Raw genomic sequence first — 19,329 nt, 5'->3', positions numbered from 1 at the left:
TATGCTTTTTGCTGTATTTTAACTGAAAACCAGAGTACGTTCCTGTGATTCATGGCCATAAGCCTTCTGTTCCTTGAGTCTCTGCACTCTATCTGTCCTAGCAATGTCCTCACCAAGATAGTTGGTTTGTGTATGCTGCACCAGGGATCAAACCCAGGGCCTCCTGCCAAGTGATCTACCAGAAAGCCACAGCCCGGCGTCTCAATGCACAGGATGGAGGAGGGGATGGTGGGGCACAGGTGAAAGGCTTAATGCCAAACCTCCTGCCTGGTCTGGCTGGCAGCATGCTTGCAGGGAGGGCTTGTGAGGGAAGTTAGTGACAGGAAGGCTGTGTAGAGAGCTGCTCAGCTGTGTGCACAGCAGTTTTGTCTGCGGTGTCCTGCCTGTATTCAAACCCAGCTTAAGAGCTGCTCTGGCTCTCACAGCCCAGAGGCGCTCCCCCAGCTGGCAGCCAAAGTGACACACACATGGGGCGGGCAGGCCCTTGCCTTCCAGCTTTCACAGCTAACAGTTCTGATAACTTCCTGGCTTCCAGACCCTCCCTGCCTTCACCAACTGTGCCTCTTTGCCGTGCTCAAGGTTTCCACTGCCTTGGCCCTAACCCTTGGTACCTTTCTCAAGAACTCAGGGTCATTCCTACCCATTCCAGCCATCTTCTAATTGGGTCAGGGAACCCAATCAGAAAAACCTGCAGAGGATGGAAAGCACTTGGATTCTGTCATTCCCCAGTGACCAGCAGGGCATGCCACCTCTGCAGCTACTGGTTCGAGAGAACCAAAGATGGTGCTTACTGTTGACAGCCTGCCCAGGGACCAGCAGGAAGGGAGGGGCATCCTCCTCGGCCATTCCCAAGATGCCACAATTCCAGAGCATCCTGAAATTGGCTTGACCCATCTTAAACAAATGCCCAAAACCAGAGAAAATTTCTGCTCGCATTCTGTCCTAACTGAATGTGTGTGCTTGACCTGGCGGGTTAAATGCAGGAGTCCCCAGAAGCTTCAAATGCTGCATCTCAATGATAAGAAACACGTCCTTCTGAAGGGGACAGTTTTGCCTTTCATCCACTGGGCTGATCTAAGCCCATTAATTTCCTCCAGATACATTTTGGAATTATTCTGAATCCAGATTACACTTGGATCTGGGTCCTTTGTGAAATCATGACAAACAAGCCTTGGGAAGCAACCTAAGGATCAGGTACACAGACTCACCTTCACCTTTATCCTATATACTTCAAAGCTGGTAAGTTTGGTCAAGAGCCACAGCCAGGGGGCTCCCCTACCTCCCTTGAATGTGAATAACTAAGGGCCAGGAAAGAACCAGTCACCTGCTTCTCCAAGTTGTGTGAAGACTCTTCCACTAGCCTGCTATTCAGCTAAGTTGTTATTATTTACTTTTTGTGACAGTGGGAAGAGGAGGGATAAGACAGATATACACCAGACTAACCTCAAACTTTCAGAGATCTTCCTGCCTCTGCTTCCCGAGTGCTGCTATTACAGGCATGTACCACCATGTCTTATGAAAAGACTAATAATAGGAGCTTATTAATACTAATACAGCTGACGATAGGTTTACAGGCACACGCCTGCAATCCAACACCTGGGGGACAAAGGCAGCAAGCTAGGTCGTGGCGGTGGTGGTGGCAGCTGTGCTGAAGGTGCACACCTTTAGTTCCAGTGCTCAGGAGTCAGAGGCAGGTGGATCTCTCCGAGTCTGAGTTCAAGGCCTTCCTGGTCTATAAGAGAGAGTTCCACGACAGCCAGGGCTATCCTGTCTCAAAAACCAACCAACCAACCAACCAACCAACCAACCAACCAACCAACCAACCAACCAGTTTGAGGTCAGGCTGGGCTATACTGAGACCCTATCTCAAAACAAAACACAATAAAATAAACAAACAAAAAAAATACTACAGCTCAGGAAGTGATTTTTATGAACAAATAAATAAAGCACTTGAGACAGAAGTGCCTAACTTTTTAGCTGTAAACGCTTGGAGGACCCCTAAAGAAAGGAAAATGCCGTTGGATTTTCAGGGAAGATAAGAGGGCTGGCTAAGGGCTGCCTGGTTAAGTGGTTTGGAAGTCAGAGAAATGGGCAAAAAGCACTGGTTCTTGAGGGGGATGACAGTAACGAGGGGTTAGGGGAGAGGGAGGAGAGGGAGAAAGAGAGGCTGAGAGGAAAACTATCAAGAAAGGGAGAAGAATTGAAATAATACAGGTAAAATACTTCACACAGGACGTAGGATCCAAACTCAGTCTACAGAGAGGAGAGGCTTCCCTGCAGAGAGTAGCCATATTAGGACTACAAACCCCTAATTTCCAGGGTTGAAAAGAGCCACGACTAGAGGAAGTAGTTCCGGGCCTTCCAATTGTGTTAGTCCCTCAGGCAGTGGCTCTCAAGCTTCCTCATGCTGTGGCCTTTTACGCAGTCCATGCTGGGCCCCCTAACTAATGCAAACATCTGCTATAACCGACATGCGGCCGCCTGGGCCCCACCCGAACATCTACCAACAGACGTGAACCCTGGCCGAGCTCTTCACGATGAGTCCTAGAGCCCTCACGCTCCTGATCCCTTCGGGCACCCTTCAGGGTGTGACGGGAAGAAGGGATCATAATCCATTTGAGCTCCCCCATGACTCCCTCCCGCCTCTGCAGAGCAAATGGCCAGTGTGGAGAGGGACTGTCCGCACAGCTGCTGCACAAGGATGAAGGGCTGCTCCAAAGCTGCATAAAACAAGTTTAATTTCCAACCAGGGTCACAGTCGCTGCATTATCCCACACTTTTGAGAAAGGATAAAGAAGGTGAGTTATTAAACATATACAGTCTACATTCCAGAAAAAGGAAAAAGAAAAACCCACTTCAGAACTGCAGACACCACTGTAACACCACAAATCTGGGAGGCAGAGGAAAGGGGGAGTCCCTAGAAAAAAAGCTTAGAACAAGGAAGAAAAAAAAATTAAACCAACTTGAGAAAAGCAAGAGAAGGAGCTCACAAAAACAGAATGAAACACCTAACCCAAAGACCGGTTAGCTGAAAGGGAATGTAGAAACATCTCCCCTCTCCCCGCAAGAGCCCGAGATGCTACCAAGATGTTACTGCCCCCTGCTGGACAAATCTGGAGCAGCACCAAGGCAACATTCAAGGCTGCTTCAGCCTGCTCAGCCTCCGGAGGTTCCAGGAGGTGGAGAAAAATAAGACGCTGCGGTAAGGAACAGAGGAGTGGAACGAAGCCTGCAATGTACAAAACCTATTTGCAAGTAGCATCTAAGCGGGGAAGTTCAGAAAGTGGCAGAGAACGAGGCAGAGTCCTCACCAATCACAAAGATAGAGCAGAAAACCAAATAGAAGACAACACAAGGAAGAGGACAAACAGGCAACAATCGTAAATGAACAGAGAAGGCAAAGAGCTCACAGAGCAGCAACAGAGGTGGGACATAAACAGAAGACAGCAAAGGAAGTGTGAAGGGCAGTGTCTGGAGTGAGAGGAAAGAACCCATTTTAAAAAGGAACGACCCCTGGCACCCCCACGTACAGATCACACACACACGCGCGCACACACACACACACACACAGGTCTAGAGTACAGTCACACGGCAGCTGGGGTAACAGCACTATCTGCACTGGGGGAGAGGCCCTGGACCTCACACTTCAGCTGGGGCAGGATGAGGAACTGATCTGCCTGCTGTCCACAAAGGTGGCAGGAAACCTGGCTCAGAACGGCCCTCCTGGGAAGGGCCCTTAGCCATGCTGCAGAGCCCAGGGTCCTAACCTTGGCAGAGAGGTCACGGGCAGCTGCTCTGGAGCTCAGGGCGCAGCCAGCACACACAGGAGCCCACAGAACAGCCACAGCTTCAGTGCAGTGACAAGTCAGAACCCAGGTCATAGCCTAAAGGACAAGTGCCCTCAACAGTGCTGCAGCAGCAGCAGCAGCAGAACTTCAGAATGCTGGAGGGAGGGCCCTGAAGACCACTGTCCTGGCACTAGTCACGCGGGGGCCTGTTTCCTCCATTCCAACCCCGCAGACCTACTCAGGGACAGTGTGTGAGGACTGGGGAGCGCTGCCAGGAAGGAGGGGAGGACAGTGAGGACTGCGAAAGGCCCACGAACACAAAGTCATCTCTCAGCTGTCCTGAGCTAGACAGAGAAGTGGAAAACAGGCGTTGATACTAGGTCTGCTATTACTCCACCTGGTCAGTCCTTGTTAGGCCAGCAGGGCTACTAAGGGAGCAAATCTCTGACAAAGGACAGATGGAACCACCCAGCCCAAGACCAGAAGACTGAGGAAAGTACAGGAGGCAGGAACAGGACTTCTCTGTGCCTGGAGGCCTTCCCCAGACCACATTCCACCCCTCAACACTCAGGTCCCAAATACACCAGGTCCCACTAACCCACCTCCCTCTGAGCTCCTGGCGAGCAGACTTAAGGAGAGTGGGGGAGAATCAATACAACACTCCGGACTAGTCAAAATGAGGGGCTCCACTCTCCTTCCTACTAATGAGGCAGAGTAGAACGGCAACTCCTTAGAACAGTCATCCAGAGATCAGTGCCATTTCATGCGCTCACAGAGGAGGAGGAGTTTAAGGAAGATGGCTGCAGAGCCCATCCTCGAGCCTAACATCCAGGTACGCCCCTGCAGAGAGGAGAGCGATGCACCCGCCCACACCCCCTTATCTCCCAACACGGAAGGCGGATGATAGGCTCCAGTGCACAGTGTCCTGGCTGGACGCCCCTCCCTCCCCCGACCTCCACATATCTCTCTCTACACGGATATACAGGCGCACACATGCACGCACACAGAGAGGCCCGTGCGGTTTCCATGGAGAAGAGGAGAGGGTGCAGAAGGAAAGGAGGACAGGGAGGAGAATGGCCGGGGAGACACAGAAGGGGCTCAGATGCCAAGAGCACAGCAACCAGTGCCACACAGCAACAGAGAGAACACCCACTCCTCCTCCTGAAACCAAGGGGGACCACCCCAGGAAACCATAACAGCCTCATTTTGTTTTAAATCCAGTAAATTGGAATGGTTCATCATCAGGACAGCAGTTGGGGGCTGATCATGTCAGTGGACCGGGAAGGAGAGAGGGAGGCACGGGAGGCAAGGTTCTTGCTGAGCATGTGGATGTGATACCCAGGACCTTGGCCACACTTTTAAGAGGAAGAAAGGGGAAGGTGGGGTAGGGAGACAACAGGTGTGTCAGGAGAGGGTGGGGTGGTCGGATAGGGCTGCCTGGCTCTCACTTCTTGTTTTTGAGCTGATTGGCCAGCCAGTCCAAGCCTTCATACAGCCCGTCCCCGCTGGTAGCACAGGTGGCCTGAATGTACCAATTGCGGTGACGCAGAGAATGCAGCCCCAGCTTGTCTGTGATTTCAGCAGCATTCATAGCATTCGGCAAATCCTGCAGTGCAAGGGAGACACACAAAGATACCTCAGGATCTTTCGAAGGCTGCTAGAGCACCCATTTACCAAAGGCATGTGTGGCTGCCACCTCCTTCATCTCAGGAAACCCAGCTCAGGATCTGGAGGAACTACTCCAGGCCCAGTAGTGCCAGAACACCGAAGCCAGTGAACTAGATAGAGGAGGCCGAGGGTTTCAAACATGTGTGAGTCAGATGGCCAAAGAAGCAAGTCTGACAGCAGGAGCAAGGCCAGTTCCTACAGTGCACCCCAGGGAAAATAAGAACCCGGCAGAGGCAGCTCTGCCACATTCGTCCCCAGGACTAAAATGCTGCCCAACACCCTGGGCTGGGAACAAGGAAAGGGGCACGAAGCAGCCAGAGGCTCGAATCCCCACACTGCCAACCCGACAGCAGCAGTTCACGCCTATAAAACGAGCCCCAAGGCCCCGGATTTCTACAGCCAGGCTGCTCTCTCCCACCTGCTTGTTTGCAAACACGAGCAGCACAGCATCACGAAGCTCGTCCTCGGCCAGCATCCGCATCAGCTCTTCTCGGGCCTCGTTTACCCGCTCCCGGTCGTTGCTGTCAACCACAAATATCAAGCCTACAGAGCAGAGAGAGCGTGGGACACACAGAGGTGACAGATGTCTCCTGTCCTATCCCTCACCCTCCAAACGCACGTTCCCCTCTCTCCACTCCCAGGAGCTGCATCAGGGAAAGGGATGGCTACCCAGGACAAAGAAAACAGCCATGCTCTGCAAAAGCCTAGCAAAGCAATGTCAATCCCGGGAAGTTTGTCTACCATACCTTGGGTGTTCTGGAAGTAGTGTCTCCAGAGGGGCCGGATCTTATCCTGGCCACCTACGTCCCATACTGTGAAGCTGATATTCTTATATTCCACTGTCTCCACATTAAACCCTTTGGAGGGGGAAAAAAAAAAGTCAATGGCCACTGGCCTCAAACACCAGACCTACAAATAAGATCCATTCAGTTTACTCCCATTTCTTCTCAGCTTTGAATGTGACACCAAAGACAAAAAGCTTAAGGGATTCTGGGACCTCATAATCCTTGACCTGCATAGCCTAAAAAAAAAAAAAAAAAAAAATCTAAAAGGACTGGAGAGATGGTTCAGTGGTCAAGAGCACTTGTTTTCAAAAAGGCTGGGGTTTAGTTCCCAGCGCTCACAAAGTAGCTCACAACCATCCATAACTCCAGCTCCAGGGGATCTGATGCCTCTACTACCTCCACGCTCATTAGTCACATACATACATATGTTGCATGGACATATATACATACATGCAAAACATAAACCCATACATAAAATAAACATCCACATATTATTATAATATATGTATTATTTTAGGAAGGAAGAGCTAAGAAGTCAAACAGTGAGGTCTGATCAGAAGGTGCATGGCTGCCTGGGTAGTTATGAGCCACCTTCTCCCCTGTTCATGCAGATTCTGGTCCTCCATTCTACAAAGAAACGACTCTGCTCTGTCCCTCCATCACTAACTGTATCTACGCTAGGATGCGGGGCTGAGAGGCAGAGGGAAAAAGTGAGACATGAGCTACAGTGCTGGAGCCCCAAGTGTAACGAGCTCAGGGTGATGACCCACAGCCCCCATGTTTGCAGCAAATGCTCTCCCTCACATGGGTAGGGCTTAACCAAGATTTCTACTGAAGATCTAAACCAAAGCAAGTCCAGGCCTCTGGCAGGAACATCAAAGCCCTTCACCTGCTTTCCAAACAACACACAGAACAAACCAACTCTAATGCCTGAGGGTAACTGCTGAGTGCCAGGCTGCGGAAGTTCCCGCATCAGGGAGGGCCAGGGCAGGTGGGCAAACGGCAGCTCCAGTACCTGCCAAAGTTAAACAGACACTCTCTCTGAAGCCCACGAAATGTATGGGCTTGCCTGGGGAGAGCAGGCCAGGTGGGAGATCAGGAGGAGCCCCGGCCTCCCTCAGCCCACAAACAAGCTCGCCTTACCAATGGTGGGGATGGTGGTGACAATCTCCCCAAGTTTCAGCTTATACAGGATGGTGGTCTTTCCTGCAGCATCCAGGCCCACCATCAGGATGCGCATCTCCTTCTTTCCAATCAGACTCTTCAGAAGGTTCCCAAAGATATTGCCCATGATTACAGTGTCTGCTTTCCACGGGGCCCAGGTAGGGGCAGTAGTAGTCTGGTTTCAGCCTGGTCCCTGGTATGGAGGTTTGATCCTGAACAAAGGAAACACATATCACTTGTAAGGACTTCACAGTCACAGAATTTGCCAAAGTTATAGCTGGAGTTCATTCACTACTGGTTCAACCACAGAAGGGACTATGACTCCAAGGCCATCACACTCAGACTGAACTTTTGAGAGCAGAGGCAAAGCAGAGATATGCCCTTCTCTGGCTATGCCACTGATCTCTTACAGTGACTCGACCAAGACTCCTTACTTCACCTTTGCAGATCCTAAAAGGGTTCTAGTTGATTTCTAAAATCAGTTCTGGTGTTCTCTGTTACAGCCCAGAGCACTGTAAACCCCTTTACCACTCCCTCCTCCAACCTTACCCTGTGACTTCTGCAAAGGGTGGAGCAGGGTGGAATGAGGAGTGGCTCTAACTCCTGACAAGGCTCAGGCTTGCCAGGTTCCCAAGGTTTACGAACTGCTCTAGTCGAGAGACTTCCTTCCTTGCCTGTAACTCTGTAACTCCATTTTCCTTCCATACCCATGTAAATGAGGAAGAAAAATACCACTCATGACTCCTAAAAGAAGCTCATCTTGAGCAGGGTGGTGCAGGCCTGTAATCCCAGCACTCAGGGAAACAGAGGCAGGAGGATCTCTGTGAGTTCAAGGCCAGCATGGTCCACAAAGTCCAGGATAGGCAAGGCTACACAGAGAAACCCCGTTTTAAACAAACAAAACAAAACAAAAAGCTATTTTATACTCTGAACTGCATACAACTATGTCCTTGGCTGGGAGAGTAGGGAAAGGCTTTGCTCTCTTTGGCCCACCCATAAAAAGCCAGAGGCATTTTTGTTGTTGTTGTTTGAAACAGGGTTTCTCTGTGTAGCCCTGGCTGTCCTGGAACTCACTCAGCAGACCAGGCTGGCCTCCAACTTAGAGGTCCGCCTGCTTCTGCTTCCCAAGTGCTGGGATTAAAGGTGTGCCCAGCTCAGCCACAGTGATTTTAAAGGGCAAACCAGACCATTTGGTTCTTCTGTTCAAAACTTTTGGCTGCTTCAAGTTCCCTGTTAGCACAAGCGAAGCCCTGCAGCACTGCACTCCTAAAAGCTAGAGCCGTGCTTGATGCAATTCAGCATTCATTCCAGTCTGCTCCCAGCAGACAAAGCATGCACTTATGCGTTCATGCCCCTCCACTCACAGGACAGCGCAGATGGCCAGCGAGGCAGGTGTGCCAGCTCACACCTATTCCATCAGGAAGTGGAGCCAGAAGAACCTCAAGCTTCAAGCCAGTTCCTCAGCAAGACCAGCTCTCAAACCAAGCCCACCGCCCACACAAACAAAAGACGCTTTGAAATGTTCTATTGCTTTTACATTTACCTATTTTACTTTAGGTATGAGTTATTTTGCTTGCATATTTGTCTGTGCCAGGTGTGTCCTTGTGCCCCCAGAAGGCATTAGATTCCACTGGAATTATGAATGGTTGTGATGGGGCTAAAATGAGGACTCAGTGATTAAGAGCAGGTGCTGCTCTTCCAAAGGACCTGTGTTCAATTCCCAGGAACCATATGGCTGCTCATAACCATCTATAATGGAATCCAATGTCCTCTTCTGGTGTGTAGACATACAGAGTGAATATTCATACACACAAAATACATAAAATAATAAATCTCTTAAAAAAAAAAGAGAGAGATCAGTTGTGAGCTGCTATGTGAGTGCCGAGAACGACCCAGGACTCCTGCAAGAGCAAGTGCCCTTACCTACCGAGTCCACTTTAAAATGTTTGAGCTGGGGTCTCAGTTGCCTAGGCTGGCCTCAAATTCACTATATAGCCAAGAATAAACTTCTGCTCTTACCTCCACCTCCCAAGCACTAAGATTACAGGTGGCTTAGGAGTCATCTCTGAAACAATCATAGGATGGGCGTTCAGAACCATCCATGCCAGCCAGTTCTCTGCCTCAGGAAGCACATGTCAGCGGGCAGTTTATTTGGCAATCACCATATGCTAGCTGCTGGCACTCGATAGGGTCTGGAAACCAGTGACACACACCCCCCAAACCCAGAAGGCGAAGGAACAGGTCAAGACAGTGCATCTAATGTGTAAAGCAGATGATGAAGACACCTATTTACAAAGCAAAGACAGTCTGCTGAGAGTTTAGTTACTTTTTGAAAACTTCTTCAGGCTTATTTTTGTTGTTTTGTTTTCTTCTCCTCGTCTGTAGCAAATTCCAGACTAATGCACAGAAGTTAGATTAATAGCCCCTGGAGATCGAAGTACTAGGTTGCTCAAGAATAAAAAAGAAATGAATGCACTAGAGTGTTTCATCTTCAGACACCCCAGACACCTGCTAATGAGCCAGGTGTGGCTCTCTTGGGTTTTCCAGATGAGCCCTGCCTGTGTCCCACAAAGCTCATACCCCAGGGACAGGGCGTGGTTCAATTTTTAGGGCTCAACCTCATCCATGGTGCCCACTAGCCAGCCCTGGCCCCTGTCCTCCCTCAACTCACCCAGTCAGCTCTAAGGCTCTCTTGCACATTCCTAAGGTGAGGGCAGGGAGAAGGGATCAGGACAAGACAACCTTGGCACCTATAGCAGGTGGATTTCTGGTACCATGACCTCCACAATGAAAACCTCCAGGTTTTGGGGGATCAAGTAAAGAGATATTTGCTGAAGGTTTGTTATTAGGTTCTGGCAGAGATCTTAGACTTGGGCCATACATTTCTCATTGCCCTTCATGACCGAACTAGTACTGATCACAGTGAGAATAGTTGCTGAAAGAGAAAACCAGCAGCCAGTTACCCCTTACCTGAAAATAGCCTGAACCTGAAAACAGCCCTCTGCTCCACTTCTCTGCTCAACTGTCATGCTGACATCACAGTTCAAAGACAATGGAGACACATGCCTCTAGCCCAAGCTCCGTGAAGTAGAAGCAGGATGGCTTGGGGAAAGAGAAATGACTACGCCTGCTTCTGTGCCACAGCATGCCTCTGAAGGGCCCTGAAAGATGTGAATCTCGCATGCAGCACACACTACCTTGTGAAGCTTGCTTTCTTATAAACTGGCACATGATCATCTCCCTAATTAAAATGTAATCTCCTCTGCAAGATCTAGATCCTTTACTGACTTGGGGCCCGTCTTTATTCCCACGATTAGATCACTGTGAATGTTCCATCATGCGTATTGACTTGAGCCTCAATCTGAGAGATGCCTGTATCATTTCTTCTGTTCAGCAGGATTGGTTATCTATCTACGTATGTACTATGTATCTATGTTAGTCGATCAAATGTGCTGTCAATATATGCCTATGATATATGCCTATGATCCCAATACTCAAAACCTGGAGGCCAGAGGATCAGAAGTTCAAGGCCACCCACAGCTATCTATCAAGTTTGATGCCAGTCTGGGCTACGGGAGTTCTAGCTAATGTGTGTGTGTGTGGGGGGGGGGAATCATCAAGAATGAACCTCCTTCCAAAGCCACCTCCATTACCATCTCCATGTTCAGTGCCTATTGTCTTTTGTCACCATATACCCAAAACAAAGACTGGAGGGGTCATCAATGGAAATAAAGCCAATGTTATGAACAAGACACAGACAAGAGCCACAAAGCTGTCTGCTAAACCTGCTTCTCCAAAGCTAGTCTGAGCCTCTTTCAAAAGACCCCTAAAGACAAGCAGACAAGACACCCAGAGGGAAATGGAGGAAGCCAATGATGGCAAGGGCAGAAATAAACCTGGAGAAAATTCTGGTGTCAAACAGACTAGGTATAGAAATCTGGAAGTGGTAGAGATGACAATAAAAATGTGAGCATTTAAAAATAATTATTACTGTTTTTTCGATTTTGTGTAAGGGGAGCCTGTATGCATGTATTTCATGTGCATGGCTGGTGCCAGAAGAACCAGAAGAGGGCCTCGGACCTCGTTACTGAATCAAACCCTGGTCTTCTCCAAGAGCAACCTGGGCTCTTAAGTACCGGCTCGCCAGCCCTGTCTGTACATTCCTCCCACCCCCTTTTTTTTGAGACAGGGTTTCTCTGTGTAGCCTTGGCTGTCCTGGACTCGCTTTGTAGACCAGGCTGGCCTCAAACTCACAGCAATTCACAGTGTCTGTCTCCCTGAGGTGCACCCTCTTAAAAACTGGATTTCTAGTGACTATACACTTGGCCTTACTTTTAAGCCTTACTGTCAGCACACAGAACAATCCTCTGTGGGCAGCAAGGTGGCTCAGCTGGGCGACACTTGTTGCCAGGTGTGATCACCTGAGTTAGGCCCCCAGGACCACAGCAAAGCAAACTCAACTCGAGAGCTGTGCTCTACACCTCACACACGGCAGCATGCGGGACATGCACATACACACAAGTAAATGTCGTTAAAAAGGGGGTGACTTTTTGTTTGGGGGAAAAACAGATGAATAATGTCCCCTAAGCTGGACTGACACGGAGAAAACACCTTTGAGAGTTTGATGGACTTTTCTTGGCCCCCAGGAGGAGATTCCCTGATGCTGACACGTGTAGGAACCACCATAGCACAAAGGCCTTGTCCCACGGGAACACTCAAAATAGTTTTATGTTAACTTATTTGTGTGTGCCAAGTGCACACGTGGCACGCACACACAGGTCAGAAGACAACGGGAGGAGTTGGTTCTCTCCTTTCACCACATGGATGCTAGGAATCAAGCTCAGGTCTTCACACCTGGTGGCAAGTGCCTTGACCTGCGGAGCTAGCTCAGAGGCTCCTAAAAACTCATCTTTATGTCCTCCTCCCTGTCCACCACTAACACAGACTTAATGCTTTAAAGCCAGAGACCTGGTAGAGTCTGACCGGTAAAAACAGGCTTTGTCCTTATGTGTGTCAGGGAATCTGGAGTAGAGGTGATGTCACTTACATGGTGGTTTCTCCTCTTCTGAGGATGTGGCTCTTCAGACTGAGAACTGCCCTTTGCCTCTCACGTCCTGAACGCTATCACTGGTTCACCAATGTTTAACCACATACTTAACAGGACAGGTCAATCCTTACTGTAAACTCTCTCTATTCAGAGTAACAAAGGCTTCGCTGGGTTGTTTTTAGGGGGAAGAGACGACATCATACAACCCAAGCTCCTAAACTGCCTCAAAGTACCAGCTGGGGACGAGCTGTGCCGAGATCGCACCAGCATCCGCACGCCCAGACAAGTGCTTCCCAACCAAGACCCTTGACTTTACAGTGCCCTTCCGACTCTGGTATTCCACAAGGGAATCTGAAAACTCTGTGCGGTTCAGGACTGTCTCTCCTGAAACACTATGACTATTTGTAAAAGTGTCTTTAATAAAGCTGGGTACAATTTGACTTGTGCAGGAGGGGCGGGCAGTATTGGCCATTTCCCATACAGAGTTGACCCCAGATGTTTGAGGAACATCCATAAAGGACTAGAGCAAAATTGGTGACATTTCCCCTTTCTGTTAACATGCAAATGAAGCCAATGGAGACCTGATTAAATACATGACAACAAGTAAGCACACCCCTGGAGCAGCCAGGGTCTGACTCCCTTTTAGCATAATTAGGAGCTTGGCTCAGCATTCCAAAGGAGAGGCTAGCTTTTGGCTTTCTCTAGCCCTTTCTGCCAACTAAAACACAGTACACTATCCCCATCACTAGGAGAGTGGCAGCATTTAGCAATGAGCTGACAACACAAGTCTCCACATAACAGACAATTTTATCTCCCTGGTTATAAACCTTAGCTGTTTTAGGGCTGAGCTATTTCTCTAACCCTGTGTGATTCCTTGCATCAGAATACATTCCTAGAAAAAAAAAAAAAACAAGAACAAAAAACACAGGTAAAAGCTGGTCATGTACCGAAGTTACTTCCCTTCACCACACAAAGATGGTACCCCTGTGCCGATGGGGCAAATGGCCAAGGTTCCAGGGACTGTTGGAAACCACATTACAGTTAAAACAGAAAATATTGCTCAAAACGAAATAGACTATAGTAATATCTCTTAACAGAGCATCTCAACATTCTATTTTACATTCATCAACACTGCCTCTGTTGATCAGAGGCAAAAATAACAGGAACTCCAAAATTGTGCTCTAGTACAGTGTTACTGGCTACAAGAGTTCACTCAAGGACACTGTTTTAAAGCTCATCTGAGGGTGTCCTCATCCGAGAACCACATCCACTCCCACCCCTCCACTCCCAGGAAGGGCAGCTTTTGCTACAGCTGGCTGCTCAGCTATCTTGGCTATGTGTTTTGCAGAAAACATGGCGGCTTCAACCTTCAGGACGTCGTGATGGTAAACAGCCCGGTCAGCCACACACTCCCCCATCTGATTACAATGATGGACCAGCAATGTATCCTAAAATGCTTCAAATGCAGCAGACTTCAGATCCGCATCTCTCCAGCCCTTGTCTTCTCTTTTCAAGTCAGGATTTATATAACCCTGGCTGGCCTGACAAGAGATCTGTCTGCCTCTGCCTCCCAAGTGCTGAGGTTAAAATTATGTACCACCATGCCTGAAGACATCTGTAAATTTTAAGTGTTGTCTCGAGAACACTTAAGTCAGAACACAAAAACGCATTGGTATCTTAGTAAATTCTAAGCCAGCAAATCCCTTCTTTTGTCTGCTACCATGACTCATCAAAGGATGAGGATGAGCAAGGGCGATGGGACAGAGCAGGAACCCTGCTGTAGAGCGTCCGCCTTCATGCAGAAAGTGCTGGCTCAGTTCTAGAACTGTGCACACAGGCACACAAGTATAGTTCCAGCACTGGAAAGATGGAGGCAAAGAAACACTACAACTTCAAGGTCACCCTTGGCTACATAACAACTTCCAGGCCAGCCTGGAAAAAAGACAAAGTAAAGGGTAATTCCCAGACATGACTCTCAGAACATACCTGCACTAAAGGAAGAAAAAAAAATAAGCAAATAATAAAGTGGGAATGAATATAAAAAAAAACAGTCTGTGCAAGGACATAAAGATTAGAGTTACAGATCACATATTTTATTGGTCAGGACCATGTGCAATTGGGAAGTAATTTATTTGGCTGTAGCTAAATGGAAGTGATAAGGGATGATACTGGAAAGACAGGGAGGGGACAGAACAGGAAGGACCCGAAAAACTACAGGCAGAGTAACAGGCAAACAAGCTTGCAGAAAGATACTCCAGCAGCCTCACAGCTGAATTCAAAGAGGGCAAGGCTGAAAGCAAAGACTACTTGACAAGTACGATAACACAAACGAGAAATCGAGTTCCTAACCAGGGGCTGGAAGCAGCTGAGAGCACTGGCTGCCCCTACACAAGACCTGGGCTGGGTTTCCAGCACCCCAGAATGTGGCTCAGTTCAAGGGGGCTCGATGCCCTGTTCTGTTTTCCACAAGCACTGCACACATACGGTATATTTACAAAGATGCAGGCAAATGCACATACATGAGAAGTTAGTTAAATCATTTTTTAGAAGTTCTTGGTAACAAGAGATAGCACCAGAAGAAAGATAGATTTGAAACATCAATATGGCAGAATTCACTTGGCACTAGCACTTGGGAGGAAGAGGCAGGAGGATCTCTCCAAGTTCAAAGCCAGACTGATCTACATGGCAAGACGGCCAGGGCCACATAGGGCGACACTATCTCAAAAAAAATAAAATAAAAAAAATACAAGTCACAGGCCCAATGACTGATTAAATGTAAGAAGGAAGAGTAGAAAGTCAAAGATGACCTAGGAACTTGCTGGCAATTCTTCAGGCAGAAAAAGTGAGAGGAGTAGATGTGGTCAGGATGAAGATGTCTGATTTATGATTTAGCACAGCTAACACACACAGAAATATACACACACCTCTGTAGGCAGAGGTATGTGCACCGAGTGAACCTGTGCTGGTGAGGACATCAGACCCCCAGAGTTGGAGTTGGAGTTGGAGTTTCAAGTCGTCTGATTTGAGTGCTAGGAACCTAGGCTGGGTTCTCTGAAAAAAGCAGTTTGTGCTCCTACCCACTGAGCAACCTCACCAGCCCCTTAAACACTGATTTTTGATGTGCAAAAATATGAAGTCTAATAGACAGGAGTGAGCTGGGGACTTGGAAATCACCCATGTAAACAGTGACTTGAAGCTTAAAAAAAACCAAGATAGCCTCAGATGACAGAAATTCCTGGCTGCCTCTACCATAGCCATTCTTCCCTTCTAATCAAACCCCCATTTTGTTTAAAACTGGGGACACACAGACTATGAAATGTATTTCAGCAAAGATGGCTCTTCCTCATTTTCATAGGGATGAAAAATGACCTGACTAAGAGGTATGGAGGCATTCATTTCTCTTGCTAGTGACTGGCTCATTAATGGTCATGCAGAAACGGTCAATAAGACGTGCGCAAAGTTCCCTGGGAGCATCTAAGAGTGTTTTCTTTAATATTTAAGTCAGAACATGAATGTCCTCTTGCCCAGCCTTCAGTCGATAATACAAAGATGAAATGCTAAACCTGAGGAGGTGGCTCACGCCTGTAATTTCAACACTCTAGAGGCCATAGCAGGAGGACTGCCAAGCGTGTAAGATTAGCCTACAGAGACCCTGTCTCAACGAAAAAAAAAAAAAAATCAACAAAACCTGTGTAGGGGATGGTGCAGCCACTGCAACGCTTGCCTTGAAAGCACAGGACCCGAGTTAGAGCCCCGGAACCCACCTAAAATAACCAGCTACGGTGGCACACACCTGTAACCCCACGGTAAGAAAAGAGACAAGGCAGATCCCTTGAGGCTCACTGTCCAGCCAGTCTAGACAGTCTAACCAAGAAAGTCTGTCTCAAAAGGAACAGGTATTAACTAGAGATGGCTCAGTGGTTACGAGCACTGGCTGTTCTCCCAGAGGACCTGGGTTCAATTCCCAGCACCCACATGGCAGTTCACAGCAGTCCCAGGGAACCTGATATCCCCACACAGACATGCAGGTAAATAAATGCACATAAAATTAAAAAATAAAGAAGATAAACAAAAAAAAAAAGAGATATAGATATCATTGTCCATGCTCCCCAAAGTTGTCCTTCAGCCCCCCACACCTCAGCACACTCCTGTGTGCACGCATGCACACACACCACGGCACACTCCCATGCGCATGCCAACATGCTCAAAGGAAGAAGGGCTGGGCTGGCTGAGCAGGTCAGCACTTGTCCAATGTGACAACCCGGGTTTGATCCCCGCAATCCCCATGTTTATCCACTGGCCCTGACGTGTGTGCTATGACAGTTGTCTCCCCCTCCCCACAAAACTAATGTAATTTTTAAAAAAATATATAATTTATTTATTATTTACAAAGCATTCTACCAGAAGAGGGCAGCAGATCTCACTATAGATGGTTGTGAACCACCATGTGGTTGCTGGAAATTGAACTCAGGACCTTTGGAAGAACAGTGTTCTTAACCTCTGAGCCATCTCTCCAGCCCAAATGTAATTTTTAAAATTATTAAAAAAAAAAAAAGTTAGCTGGGACACTAGAACAGTTCAGAGGCTGAGCCGGCTACACAATGAAGCCCTATCTCAAATCAAAACAAAGCCCCAAACTCCCAGGGTCACAGAGAGGACTCAGCTGTTCAGAGGGCCAGAGCCCAGCTGGCAACACAGTCCTTTCTGACGTCCACGGGCCCCAGCACACATGCTGCGCATACACGTACACACATAAAATAAAAATCTTAAAAGCAAGTTAGGGTGAAGAGCACTCTTCCCCCTACTCAAAGAAAGCAAAGGACACACAGAAGAGCTCTACTGTTGTGAGGCTGAGACAGGGGGGTCACAAAAAAGGTCAGCCTAGGCTACACCGTGAGACTCACAGCTGCCTCCCTCCCAAAGTAATAAAAACAAACCAGACAGAGCAGAAAAATGGGAGAAAATAGGCCCTGTAAGGACAAGCCAGAGGACTAAAACAAGTGCTCCTACCGCACACTCCTCAGCTACACAGAACGCCTGCCATTTTCAGTCTTCAGGCTTACAGCCCAATGGCCTAAGTGCATCTACACTGCTGGGCAACTGTCACCCTCCAGACCGTCTCAACTTTCCAAACAAACTGTACACGCTCACATGCCAGGTCGTAGCGCTTGCGTTCAGTGTGCACAGATGCCCCCTCCCTCCACGCAGCCATGGCAACTGCCATTCCTTTCGGGGGGGCTACCTGTGTGTACCTGTGGAGGTCACAGTCGGTTCTCTTCTTCCACCACCAGGACTGGACTCGGGTTGTCAGGCCTGGCTGCCAGCAACTTTACCTCACTGTTCCCCTTCTGCACTGTGTTAGCTGGTCAACTTGACACAAGTTAGGATCAACTTTGAAGAGGGGAAACTTAACTGAGAAAATGCCACCATCAGACTGGTCTGTAGGCAAATGTGAGAGGTACCACCCCACCATAGACAGCGCCACCTCTGGACAGATAAGTCCTGGAGAGCAGACTGGGCAAGCCATGGGAGCAAGCCAGTAACCAGCACTCCTCCATGATCTCTGTGTTAGCTCCTGCCTCCAGGTTCCCGCCTTGAGTTCTCTTCACGATGAACTACAAGCTGTAAGATGAAATAAACCCTTCTCTCTCCAGGTTGCTTTTTTTTTCTTTAATAAAGATTTATTTATTACTTTAGAGTATTTCATTCATTCGTTTATATTTTTTGAGACAGTGTTTCTCTGTGTAGCCTTGGCTGTCCTGGACTCACTTTGTAGACCAGGCTGGCCTCAAACTCACTGAAATCCACCTGCCTCCGCCTCCCAGCAAGTGTGCACCACCACTGCTCGGCTTGTATCTGCCTTTTCATACCTGGCTCATTTCAGTCATATTTCTTTAATAAAGTCAAAAACCCCCTTAGCTATACACCAAGTTCAAAGCTCTCTGGGCTAACCTCTGTCTGGGGAAAAAGTCTAGCTGGGTGTCATGTGGTGAGACACGCCTTTAATCTCAGCATTCAGGAAGCAAAGGCAGATGGATCTTTGAGAATCTGAGGTCAACCTAGTCCACACAGCAGGTTCCAAGCCAGCCAGAGCTACACAGTGTGACCCTATCTCAAAGAATAAAATAAAATCTTTGGAGCCAGAGAGACGGCTCAGTGGGTAAAGTCATGGTTCTGTTCTGAGCTGGTTATGGTGCTTGCCTTGCTTTATGTATCCTGTTTTTTTATGTGCAGCTGGGCACCATGAAGGTGCCCGGTACCTGAAGAGAGAGTTGGATCCCTGGAACTGGAGGTATAGACAGTTGAGGGTTGTCACGTGGGTGCTGGGAACTGAACCTGGGTCCTCTGACAGAGCAGTCAGTGTTCTTACCTTAACACTAAGCCATTTCGCCAGCCCCCTGCTCTATGTCCTAAGATCTGAACAGCCTACAACTGCTACAACTCCAGGTATTCTGTGACTGTTCTTATCTGTGGAGAGCCCAAACACTATGCTTTTCTCACTACAAAAATCTCATAGACCCCTCAGCTGTCCTATGACTGGTCCAACTTGAGGCCTCACAAGAGGGAGACCATGCCTGACACTGCCTGGCTGGCCAGGAACCAGGAAACCAGAAACTGGACATCCCAGAGACCTAGGGTAGAACCAAACACTACTGGCAAAAAAAAAAAAAAAAAAAAAAAGAGTCAACGAGATGATTGTTAATGATGTTCTGCTACACTCACAGATCAGTGCCTACTCAATCGTCCTCAGGGAGGCCTCCTCCAGTAACTGATAGAGGGGACATGGAGACCCACACCCAAACATTAGGCAGAGCTCCAGGAACTCTGAAGAAGAGGGAAAGCAAGGATTGCAGGAGCCGGGGGGGGGGGGGGGGGG

The 19,329-nt window shown here is 48.4% G+C and overlaps 1 protein-coding gene across 1 annotated transcript in view; it reads right to left on the bottom strand.

Moving 5' to 3' along the window:
* Positions 1-2,721: 2,721 nt before the first annotated feature.
* Arf3 (ADP ribosylation factor 3) overlaps positions 2,722-19,329 on the bottom strand; it is a 23,416-nt gene continuing 6,808 nt past the window's right edge. The window contains exons 2-5 of the mRNA XM_055627192.1: positions 7,385-7,617; positions 6,203-6,313; positions 5,875-5,999; positions 2,722-5,394 (exon numbers count right to left, since the gene is read on the bottom strand). Coding sequence (XP_055483167.1) covers positions 5,233-5,394; positions 5,875-5,999; positions 6,203-6,313; positions 7,385-7,532 — 546 coding nt within the window. The 5' untranslated portion in view covers positions 7,533-7,617 and the 3' untranslated portion in view covers positions 2,722-5,232. The remainder of the gene's footprint in view (positions 5,395-5,874; positions 6,000-6,202; positions 6,314-7,384; positions 7,618-19,329) is intronic.

The sequence above is a fragment of the Psammomys obesus genome, unplaced genomic scaffold, assembly GCF_907164565.1.
Source record: "Psammomys obesus unplaced genomic scaffold, mPsaObe1.curated_primary_1811, whole genome shotgun sequence".
NCBI classification, from domain to species: Eukaryota; Metazoa; Chordata; class Mammalia; order Rodentia; family Muridae; genus Psammomys; species Psammomys obesus.
This window is presented reverse-complemented; position numbering and strand designations above follow the sequence as displayed.